The sequence below is a fragment of the Rhinopithecus bieti genome, unplaced genomic scaffold (assembly GCF_001698545.2).
Source record: "Rhinopithecus bieti isolate Rb0 unplaced genomic scaffold, ASM169854v2 scaffold_3874, whole genome shotgun sequence".
Lineage (NCBI taxonomy): Eukaryota > Metazoa > Chordata > Mammalia > Primates > Cercopithecidae > Rhinopithecus > Rhinopithecus bieti.
This window is the reverse complement of record NW_016804362.1, coordinates 1,743,073-1,755,670: the sequence shown is the minus strand read 5'-3', so window position 1 is coordinate 1,755,670 and position 12,598 is coordinate 1,743,073. Positions and strand designations below refer to the sequence as shown.

Sequence of the window (12,598 nt, the reverse complement as noted above, 5' to 3'; positions counted from 1 at the left end):
GCCCAATCTAATCATAGAAGCCCTTAGAAGCACAGGACCTTTCTCAGTCTTGGTCAGTGAGAGAGAGAGACGACAGAAACAAGATCGAAGAGATGCAGCGTTGCTGGCTTTAAAGAGGAATGAAGAAAGCCATGAGCCAAAGAACGAAGACCGCCTCAAGAAGGTGGAAAAAGCAACCAAACGGATCATCCCCAGAGCCCCATAAAGGAGCACAGCCCTGCCAAACCAGAGAGATTGTTCTGACTGAAACTATTCCTCTATTCCCTCTTTCACTCTTCCCCACTTGACTATCTTTTCTCATCTTTAAAGATTCAGTACAAACTTCCTCTAAAAAATCTGTTTTGTCAATATAAGCTATAATTTTCCAAAAAGTGGGGAGGACAATGTCATATTCCTTATAAATATAATTTGAATGATGGAATTAATTAATCATAATTTGATGGACTGTAAAAATAAAGGACAATAAAACAGTATTCATGTTACTGCTTTTTAAAAAAAAAAAAAAAAGATTAACAGGCTGGGCGCGGTGGCTCACGCCTGTAATCCCAGCACTTTGAGAGGCCGAGGCAGGTCGATCACGAGGTCAGGAGATCGAGACCATCCTGGCTAACATGGTGAAACCCTATCTCTACTAAAAATACAAAAAAAAAATTAGTCAGGCATGGTAGCGGGCACCTGTAGTCCCAGCTACTCAGGAGGCTGAGACAGGAGAGTGGCATGAACCTGGAGGGTGGAGCTTGCAGTGAGTCGAGATTACACCACTGCACTCCAGCCTGGGCAAAAGAGGGAGACTCTGTCTCAAAAATAATAATAATAATAAAAATAAAACAAAAAAAAGGATTAACAGCACTCACGAGGATCCACCTACATTTACATCCATAAACTCCTGCCTTTCTTCTTCTCCTCTATTTGGATGCACATGTTCATATGCACACATGCACACACACACACGCACACAAGTCAGCTCCACACAGCCTGGCCATCGAGTATCAGTTTATGGCTATTCAAAGTCAGACAAGTGAGCAATATATCTTGCTCCGTGATCAAGGGTATAGGTGCAAGGGAGTCAAAGAATAAAACCAGAAAATGTCAAGGCAAGTCTGAAAGGCACAGAAAAGGTTCCAAAACAAGGCATTTAAAACCAGAACCAAGGTTTCAGAACTAAACAACTCATGACATGGTGGTTTTAAAATATATCCACAAATACTTTGCCAATCCTTTTTCCAAATGGTGAAAACTAATTCCACTCCAGTTGAGTGTGGGCGGAAATGAGTCCCTTCTAATGAACAGAATATGGTCAATGTGAACAGCATCTGATCAAGCCACAAAAGACATCACAGTTTTCTCCTTGCTCTCACTCTCTCTCATCACTTGTGGAGGATGCCAGTGGCCATGTCATAAGTAGCCTAAGGAGAGGCCCACACAGTGAGGAACTGAGGCCTCCTGCCAATAGCCACATGAGTGAGCCATTTTGGAAGCCAATTCCCAAACCTTCAGACAATTACAGGCCCAGCCAGCATCTTGACTACAACCTCCTGAAAGTCCCTGAGTCAGAACCACTCAGCTAAGCTGCTTTCAAATTTCCAACCATAGAAATTATGATATAACAGATGTTTGTTGTTTTAAGCCACTAAGCTTTGAGATAATTTATTATATCATGATGGATAGCCAATATACATGAGATACAATCCTTATACCAGAAATTACACATTGGAAGTCAAGATCTAGATTCAGTCTACAAATATATTTTCTTCAGCTCATAATGGTGGGATTTTTTTAAATAATCCAACATTTAAAAATCATTACATTTCATTTAGAAATCTAGATTGCCAGTCTCTAAAAAAATTTAGGAGATTTCTAGCAACACAAAGTCCTGCATCCCACCTCTGGCAACAAGCGGTAGAAGCTGAGAACCTACTATACAAGAGATACGCTGTCCCTCGTCCACCACAGCCACCACCAGAGCTTATTCATCTCCATACTGACCCCAGAGGTCCTTGCCATGGCTTCTGCATTGCTATTTAACTTTTAGTTGAGAAATATTTCCCAGTTCCTATATCTTTATCAAAAGTAGGAAACAAAAGATGTACTGAAAGGTCTGTGTGTTTTTAAGAAATCTAGGAGAAAACTTATTTCTGAGCGGAAATGAAGAATATTCCTGCATATCAAATATGCCACTGTTGTGTACCTGTGCTGACTACATACAATTTAAGAATGCATTTTTCATCCCCTGGTGGTTTTGCTCACTAAGCTAACTGACTGGTCCCTGTAGGTAATGGGTTGGCTAAAACTGCTTTTTCTCTTCCTGGGCCCTTAGAAATGGAGCTGGGGTAAGGCATATGAGCATGCTAGATCTGGTCCTTCAGCATCTTAAAGGTAGCAGCCAACATTAGACCTTTCCTCTCATATTGCTTGTTTTCAGAAGAACTTCAGTTTTAGAAAGATACTATAACATCCATTAAATCTTTTTCTGGCTTTGTACTTAGAATAATTGTTGAGCCTGGGTGTCTTACTGGTTGTTGACTCAAATTATGTCTGACTACAACCATCTAGAATAATCAGAGATAGTTTCAGGTGCAACCCCTACTTTATTATAAATGTATGCCTTTTACTGTTACTAATATTTCTGTGAGGGTCAGCAAACCACAGCACACAGGATAAATCTGGCCCACCACCAGCTTTTATAAATAAAGTTTTATTGGGACACAGTCACACTCATTTATTTACTTTTTTGTTGTCTGTGGCTGCTTTCATACTACAGTGGCTGAGCTGAGTAATTCTGACAGAGACTTTACGACCCACAAACCTAATATGTTTACTATCTAGCCCTTTATCTCTAGCTGACTCCTGAACAAGAATGATAAAATACAAATGTTTTGGTGGTCAATAAGCTGAGAACTCATTGTGCTTCAAAAGAATACAACACAGGAAAAGGTAAGTTCACCATGCTTTCTCCAGAAAATTTACCTAAAATTCACAGTCAATAACCCTGAAGCTTTCTTTATCTTACAAATGGACATAAATAGAACTGGTTTTAAGTTGAAAATGAACTCACCGTGGCTAGTTTCTGAACATCTTCATCTGATGCTCCCAGAGACGCCAGACCTATTTCTTGTGAAAACTGAGCAAACTTAGGATCCGCAAGCAGTGGAACATGTCCCAAGAGTTCATGGCATGTGTCTCTGACAAAAAAAGACATCACAAAGATATGCTGTATAAGAAGCTTTAAATTACCACTGGTAGAACAAGACTTAAAATCCTAAATAAGACTTTGCCACTATAATTAATTAGTTACTATAGTTTATCAATGCTTGGACTTTTTAATCATTTTAATATGTCTGAAATCCCAGTGCATCTCATAATCAACAGCACTTAAAACATATGATATACAATATTTTAATAACATAAAAGCAACTACCATTTTCAAGCTCTTACTATATGCCAAGTACATGGTAAGTGTTTTGTTGTATGCATTGTATCTTTTATTCTCAAAATAACCTTAGAGAATTGAAGTAACTTGTTAGCACAGGATCCTGTAGATCAGGGATAGGAAAACAACGCCATGGTCCAAATCTGTTCCATTGCCTGTTTTTGTAAAAAAAGTTTGACTTGAATATAGCCATGCCCATTCACTTGTGTATTACCTGTGGCTGCTTTTGACCACACTGCAGAGTTGAGTAGTTGTGACTGAGATCATAGGGCCAAAATAATTAACTAGCTGACCCTTTACAGAAAAAAAAAATTGCTGTTTCTTGCTATAGATAGTGAGGAAGGCAAAATTGGAATCCAATTTGTCATGATTTTTAAACTTTTGCTGTTAACCCTTAAGTTGCACTGCAACTCTGTAACACTTTGCCAGGCAATGGGTAACGACAGAGGATTCTATTGTCATCATCATCAAAGTAGCTTTTCCAGTAGATGATTTATACCTCTAATATAAGCAACTTTCTTGTGATAACACACTATAAGAATCTCCCAGTTCTCTGCTTTGGTTAGCCTGAACTAGGTAATAATAGAAGCCTGGAACCCCTCTCATTTGTCTGAGCTTTCATTTGGAGCCAGATAAGTGGGCAAAAGACAGGTATCTTTCACAACAATACAAGGCAGATGCCTTCCTGAGTCATTGCCAGGAATAATGAACTGTTCCATGATACCAAGCTGTAATGGAATGAATTCCCCTGTGGTTGTCTGGGAATGGATTGAGATGCAGGAATATTTTAAATTACTGACCGAAAAAAAACACCAATTACCTAGGTAGTAATTAAAAGATATTTTTGATTTCACTTGTACCCCTCTGAAATCTATCACTTCAAATAGGTGCTAGAATACAAATACCAGGTGCTACCATTATTACAATTATAAAGTATGTTGGATGGTCACACAGTTGAAGCAAATGAATAATGGTCAAGGACCAAGATTGATGCCCACATAAAATAGATAGCATCACTCAATCACTCAATCAAAAAATCTTATTCCCACAACCCAAACCATATCCCCAACCTTGGCCAGTTACTTCATAGAGAGCAGGTTGAAAGGGCAGCCAATTGAGAATAGTGGACAGGATACTGAAACAAACTCCAAATTCATCCCTTGTCAACTGTGTCAATAACTTCCTTTTTTGTACATGAACTGAACTGAATTTGTTTTTTTAAAAAAAAGGAATATGAGGTGGTTATTCTTCAATCGCATTGCTTATGGCAAAGAAGCAGATGCCCTGGATTTCAGGGTATGGGGCATTTAAATGTAATCCAAGCCCTTCATTTTACATATGAAGAAATGAAAAACAAAGAAGAGAGAGAGAATATACTGAGCTCCTACCATGTACTAGGTAATGTGCTAAATGTTTTCAAGTCACATTGGTAACTGAATCTTTCCTTACATGTTTTATAAAGGAATAACAAATACAAATAAGAGAAGCTTTATTATTCCAATTTAACAAATGAGGAAGCTAAAATTTAGTAAATCTAAGAATCTTTTCCTAAGCTTCCACACTTTTAGCAAAGACAGAGACAATTCTTTTTTGTTTAATCAGGGTCTCCCTTTGTTGCCCAGGCTAGAGTGCAGTAGTGCAATCACAGCTCATCGCAGCCTGGACCTCATGGGCTCAAGCGATCCTCCCACCTCAGCCCCTCAAGTAGTTGGGACTACAGGCACATGCCACCACATCTGGTTAATTTTTTGTAGAAATGTCAGGGGTGGAGGTGGGGGGTTCCTCACGATGTTGCCCAGGCTGGTCTTGGACTTCTGACCTCAAGCGATCCTCCCACCTTGGCCTCCCAAAGTGCTGGAATTATAGGCATGAGCCACTGCACCCAGCCCAGAGACAAGGTTCGAAATCAAATTTTTTGAACTCCAAACCTACACTCTTTCTGCTCTCTGTTGTTTCAATTTGTAGATATGGTGTAAGCAAGAAAAGGGCTGGGGCGTACATAGCTTAGGCCGTAGGAAGAGAGTTTAGCCAAGCTAGCTAGCACAAGTAAGAAATGTAGTCAGTATTTCCTAAGTCTCTTTTCCTCCAACTCAATGCTTCTCAACTTTCCAAATCACTTGAGGAGCGTTTTAAAACTACCGAATGACTAGGCCCTGCCTTAGACTAATTCAGTCAGGCTCCCTGATATAAACCTGAGCGTTTTTTTAAAACTCTCACCAGTGATAATAAGACACAGCCAGGGCTGAGATTCACTGTCATAACTGATGACTCTAGGAGCTCTCCTAGCAAGCTTCAAGCAACCAGTACTTAAAACTACAACTGAATGTGATTATGCAATTGAGAGCTGCTCAAGTTTAATCCCACTAAAATTACATCATGCTACTGAAGAATAATGAAAGGTGGTGACTGAGAGGTAGATGGGTAACTAATTCCTTCTCCATGTGCATTTGATTCAGTTAGAAGTCCAATACTTCTAAGCCGGGAGTGGACCCTATGGACTCATTCTTCTGATCAATTTTTTTAAAAGGTCATGCCGCCTGTGTCAATATTGGAATTAAGATCAAGTAACCCACCATGGAAAAATCTGAAAACCTCCATTGTGGCTCATGATGTAAATGCTAAAGAGCTCCCACTGATCCAGGCAGAAGATGTGGCAACAATAATTTTAAATTAGCACTACGTCAACTCCAAGAAAATACTGAAGATGATGAGTATTCTCTCATTGCATAAACAAGGTGAGCAGAAACTAAAGTAACAATTATAGTGAATGCTTACTATGAGCCAGGCACTGTGCTAAATGCTTCATAACGTAAAAAGAGAATAGGGTAGGTCAAAGCTACAGTGGTGTTAGATGCTTGGTGCAATATGGAATTTACCTTTGAACTTGTTAAATACTTGAAGAAGGCCAATCCAAAAGACAGTCTTCTGTCTACTTAGATACTAATAGAGTCCGAAAGCTTACTGGTAGAAGGTAAGGTGAAAAGTTACCTTACCTAGGAAAATACTAGAGATCCAAAGACATTCAGGAGTCAGTTATCCATGGTAGAAAAGGAGCATATCACCTGAGTGTTAAGATGTCCATTACTCTAGGCCGGGCGCGGTGGCTCAAGCCTGTAATCCCAGCACTTTGGGGAGGCAAGACGGGCGGATCACGAAGGTCAGGAGATCGAGATCATCCTGGCTAAACACGGTGAAACCCCGTCTCTACTATAAAAAAAAAAAAAAAAAAAAAAAAAAAAAAAAAACACTTCGCCAGGCAAGGTGGGCCGGCGCCTGTAGTCCCAGCTACTCGGGAGGCTGAGGCAGGAGAATGGCGTGAACCCGGGAGGGGGAGCTTGCAGTGGGCTGAGATCCGGCCACTGCACTCCAGCCTGGGCGACAGAGCGAGACTCCATCTCAAAAAAAAAAAAAGATGTCATTATCAGAAACCTATAACTCACTAGCCAACTTAAGAACCTTTAATACCATCACAATGACAAAGTAATCTAACTACACAAAGAAGAGGATAAAAGAAGTTATAAATTTGGAAGAAAAGAATCATACAATACAGCAGAGTAAGTTATATTGTTTCATTAAGAATGAAAGCCTGAAGCGAGATGTCTAGCAGAATTATTAATGGAAGCTCAGAGATACCCTTTGCTCTATTACAAGTAGAAATGATCATGCTGTATTTTGCTAGCTTGTGCCCTCTTCTCAGCTCCATTTCCATGCAGAGACCCTGAGAAAGACCTTCCCTTCAGATTCCTGAACAAAGTGTGGACACAGCATGTCATGGGGCCAAGGCTTTAAGCACCTGTATTTCAAGACCAGGAACAAGGTTATTATATTTTATGTCTTTGGTGAAACATTCTCAGAAATAAACACCATATTGTTCTCTATCCCACTGACTTTGGCTAAGGTACATGTAGACAAAGGAAATTGAAGTGCCTGGAAACTCTTCAACCAGAGAGGAAAGATTTTTAACATTACTAATAAAAGTAATTCATTAACTTTGAAAAGTTTACATTTTTTAGATTCTCTGAGACCAGAGGACTTAGAAGCTGAAGTGACCTCCACTCTTTGGGGCAGAAAGGGGTTCCAGGCTATGGGGAGTCTGAAGGAGACTGCAGACCGCAAAACCTTCTCTCTAACCTCTGTACCAATTAAGGTCCGCTGGGCTGAAATTATGCTATTAAAGTCTATTTTACAAAGTGCAAATGCCACTGCACTGGGTCCTGCATATAAAGTAGTTTGAGATCCCTACTTTGGTTGTATCATCCACAGCCAAACCCCTGAGTATCTAATTATGAACAGGTTTCTGATGTGAGTTCACAACTATTGCCTTATCTCACCAGATCTCTCCAAAAAGATTCAATTATTTGGCCATAATTGCACCTGTCAGCACATGCTGCCTCCAATCTCTACATCAGCAAACTTTTCTCTTTTTAACTCCTATCCCTTTGATACATTTTTGCCTGAATAATGCTTTTTAGAGTCCTTTTCACAAACGTGCTCTGTTCACTGGAAATGCAAGACCTTTCAAAGGTGTTAACACTGTAAAACATCATGTCTCCTTTTACTAAAAAAAAAAAAAAAGCAAGAGCTGATATCAGACACTAAACTTTTGCTGCTCTAAATTGGAATCTTCTCTGATAAGCCCTGCTACGGGGATTCTAAAGCCTGCAGAAATAGGTCCACAAAGGAGCCTCAGTGAAATGTCTCTGGGAAATTCTTAACTCAGTCCAAGAAAGTAGCCATCATTTTGCTATGAAGAAACAAGGGTTCTGGTTGTTAAGTTCAAATTCAAAATGAGTCTGGCATTTTTCTCCTCTTATCAGTTTTCAAAGCTGACTCCTTGCACTACGTGTTGAACAACTCCTTTTATTTTGCTGTAAATTAAAGCCTTTACGAGGCATTGAGTAAGCGTCCAATGTTTGCTTCCCATCCCAAATCTGCACATCTGTCTTTTAAAACGTATTTCTATAGGTTTTGTTTGCTCTAAACGACACAGAAGCCAACACTTTAGCTAAATCATGAAGAGAAGGAAAGGCAGATGAGTGGGAGAAGTGGAAACTTTGCATTAATAAAAGGAAGCAGGAGGATGAGCTGGGAAGAAAATAGGGTGCGTTTTTCGGCTTTCACACAACATTTGGTGGGTAAATGCAAGTAATGTGGGATAACACACTGGGATGCATTGCAGACAGGTGACTTAGTTTGCTTTCATTGCCTAAGATGATAAGGGGAATTAACTTGGTAGTGAGGCAACTTTCTCTCAGGGCTTGTTTTGGAGCCATATACAGAGTTTCTTTAGTTTAGATTTGAAAGAGCATACTGTAAAATCTGACCCAGATAAGATTTTAGGCAATTCTTATGATCACTCCTTCTTATATTCCTATCATAGTATAGCTACAAAGTCACCTTTTTTTTTTTTTTTTTTTAAGTTGGGCACCTGGATGTTGCCCTGGAGAAAATCTTCTTTGCTTTTTCCCTTAGGAATCACATGGACGTGCACTGATGTTTCTCTTCTTTACTACAATTCTTTTAAGACTGACAGATATTATAGTTGTCTTTCTTAAAACTTAGTTCATTGTGTGCCTATTTGTACTAGGTGCTATATTAGGAACTGAGGCTTAAAAGTAAACAAGGCATAATCTTAGAATAACTCCTAGCAAAAGTCACCATCTGGTTTCAGAAAAAGGCAATCAAATAGCAAGTACAAACTTTCCTGATACATCAAAAGAAACAATTTCCAGTTCTTAGAGGGACCACAGAAAGACTGCAATGGAAACTCTGTTTGTTATGTCACTAGCTCCCTACTGATATAGCTTAGATATTTGTACCCAACCAAAATCTCATGTTAAAATGTAATCCCCAATGTTGAAGGTGGGGCCTGGTGGGAGGTGACTGGATCACAGGAGTGGATTTCTCATTAATGATTTAGCACCATCCTCTTGGTGCTGTCCTCAGGATAGTGAGTGAGTTCTCCCGAGATCTGGTCATTTAAAAGTGTGTGGCACACCCCCTCTAACTCTTTCTCTCTCATTCCTGCTTTCGCCATGTGAAGTGCCTGTTCCCTTTCTGCCTTTCGTCATGACTGGAAGCTTCCTGAGGTCTCCCCAGAAACAGATGCCACTATGCTTCCTGTGCAGCCTGCAGAACCATGAGCCAATTCAACCCCTTTTCTTTATAAATTACCTAGTCTCGAGTATTTTTTATAGCAATGCAAGCATGACCTAATAAACCCACCATTTCTGAAGTATTTCTTATTTCTTGAAGAAATAAGAGATATTTAACTTTCTCTCCACCTCTCCAAGTTCAGCGTAATTAAGAAAGCAATATAACACAATAGTCAAAAGCATATACCCTAGTGTCAGACTTAAGTTCATCTCTCATATTCTTTTGTAGGCAAATTACTTAGAGCAGCACTGTCCAATGGGACTGTCTGCAACAATAAAAATGTTCTATAGCTGTACCATCCAATATAATAGCCACTTGACACAGGTGTCTACTGAGCACTTGAAATGTTGCTAGTGCTACTGAAGAACTAAATGTGTACTTTTATTTAATTTTAATTAATAAATGTAGGTAACCACATCTTACCATATTGGACAGCACAGACATAGTGTTTTCTCATCTATAAAATGGAGATTGTAAGATTTCTTCTCTCTTACATTATTTTTTCTCTTATTGAGATGCAGTTTCCCTCATATCACCCAGGTCGGAGTGCAGTAGCCCCATCTCGGCTCACTGCAAGCTCCGCCTCCCGGGTTCAAGTGATTCTCCTGCCTCAGCCTGCCAAGTAACTGGGATTACAGGCACCCGCCACCACACCCAGCTAATTTTTTTTGTATTTTTAGTAGAGACGGGGTTTTACCAAGTTGGCCAGGCTGGTCTCAAACTCCTGACCTCAGGTGATCTGCCCATCTCGGCCTCCCAAAGTGCTGGGATTACAGGCGTGAACCACCGCACCCAGCCATCTCTTACATTATTAAACGATGTAGTAAGAGAATGCATGGAAAATCTTAGTTCCCATCAGTTAGGTATCATTATTCACTACATTAAATTGTATTTATATCTAAGCCTATCATACTTGAATAAGTTTTGTCCTTTGAGAAGGTACTTTATCACTTAAGAAGGAGTAAGTTTCTCTAGGACAGAGATTAGGCCATGCTCATACTTGGGTCTGCAGTGCTTAGAAAACCCTAGCACATAAGATATGCTCAATAACTGCTTTTTTAACTCACCTGAATAGACCAGGTGATGATGGGGCTCTGTTGCTCCAAATAGAAGTGAATCCAAGTGAAACTCAAGTATGGTTTTCCTAATTTCCAGTGTCACATAAAGGCTTTGGACCAGAACTTGGTTTTGCTATTTTCTAGTTGTGTAACCTTAGGGAAATTACCTGACTTCTTTGAACCTTGGAATTGCCATCTGTAAAATGGTGAAAATCCTGTTGACCTAATAGAGATGAGTAGGATGATGCCAGACAAACAGAATGTGTTTGGGAAATGTCTGTTCCCTCTTTCCTTCTCTCTTGTGGTGGCTTCTGTGCCCATCCATAGATCTAATTCTCTACATGGTAGTAAAGAGGTATGAACAGTGATTACTTCTTTCTTGCATAAAATTCAATCATTTTGGATTTTTTCTTCCGAACTTGCAATTTAAAAATGCAAATACTCCTGGAAAAATTTCTCCCTGGTCATCTCCGTCTTCAACACCTGAAAATACATAATGAACTTCTCCCTGACTACAGAGTGCTGAAGGAATATGAATTTTGATTTGCGCCAGGTACTTCTGAGTGCTAATTTTGGATTATGGGCTCCACACAAGGAAAACAGAACTGGGTGCAGGGGTTGGGGAGAGTGACATAAGGAATCCTGCTTTGAATCGGCAAAAAAAAAAAAAGAAGGGTGGCTGAAGCATTGAAGTCTTATCCCAAATCACTACAGAAAACAGCCTAAAAGAACAAAAACAGGGTTCCAGCAGACACTTAGATGCAATTTTGGTTTCACACTGCACATTTTAAATAATGTATAGGATTTCTAAAAAGTAGAATGTATATTGTTAGAATGCTTAAGCTCTTGAGACAAAAGACTCTATAAGAAGCCTCAGGGGTTATTTTTGCTTTTAGGCACTTCACAAAACTAGACACAATATTATGACTGAAAACTTGGGAGTCCAGGTCTAGGAATGTGGCCTTGTAAGTAAGGACGCACTGGAATTTTATGATGCACATTAGCCCTCCACATGAATTTAAGAGGTGCCGAGTAAGGGTGGACTTATTTGGTATTTTTATAAAGCTTTTTTCTCTCCAAAGATCAAAGTGTTATTTCATCATCACTCACACAGGGAGGTTAAATGGCTTACTGACAGTCACACTGGGAGCTGAGAGTGGGGCCTACATTTCTGGGCAAGCAGGTCCTTCTGCCTGAGGACACAGCAGTCTCCTATCTGTATTACTGCCCTTTCAGAAGGTACTTTAGCACTTAAGAAGGAGTAAATTTCTCCAGGACAGAGGTGAGGCCATGTTCATTTTTGGGTCTGCAGTGCTTAGAAAAGCCTAGCATATAAGATATGCTCAATACTGTAGAGAGGTGCTGTCCCCTTCTTTTTCCCAGTGAGACAGCAGATGCCTCCTCCTCTTGATAAATGGGGCAGACCAACTGTGACCTTGTGAAGATCAAAAGAGAGGGTGGGCCTCCAAGGAGCCGGGAAGCTGGGCTAAGGACTGGATGGAGCAGCACAGCAATAAACTATATAATAGCCATAAACAGTCTTATGGTTCTGGCAAATCAGGGTCACCAAATAAAAGTAAGGAAGTATCCCTTTCAAGGCCAGGCACAGTGGCTCACGCCTGTAATCCCAGCACTTTGAGAGGCCAAGGTGGGCGGATCACAAGGACAGGAGTTCGAGACAAGCCTGACCAACATGATAAAACCTCATTTATACTAAGAATACAAAAATTAGCCAGTCGTAGTGGTGGCCCCCTATAATCCCAGCTACTCAGGAGGCTGAGGCAGGAGAATCACTTGAATCCAGGAGATGGAGGTTACAGTGAGCCAAGGTCGCACCACTGCGCTCCAGTCCAGGCAACAGAGTGAGACTCTGTCTGAAAGAAAAAAAAAAAAAAAAAGGAGTCTTTTCAAATCCCTTCTACAAAATGTGCCATTGGAAAACAACAACAACAAC

General features: G+C 40.1%; 1 protein-coding gene across 1 annotated transcript in view; it reads right to left on the bottom strand.

The window, feature by feature from the left end:
• The window catches only part of TPH2 (tryptophan hydroxylase 2), a 94,882-nt gene that overhangs the window by 34,553 nt on the left and 47,731 nt on the right, over positions 1 to 12,598 (bottom strand). Inside the window, exon 8 of the mRNA XM_017867500.1 lies at positions 3,056 to 3,182. Coding sequence (XP_017722989.1) covers positions 3,056 to 3,182 — 127 coding nt within the window. The remainder of the gene's footprint in view (positions 1 to 3,055; positions 3,183 to 12,598) is intronic.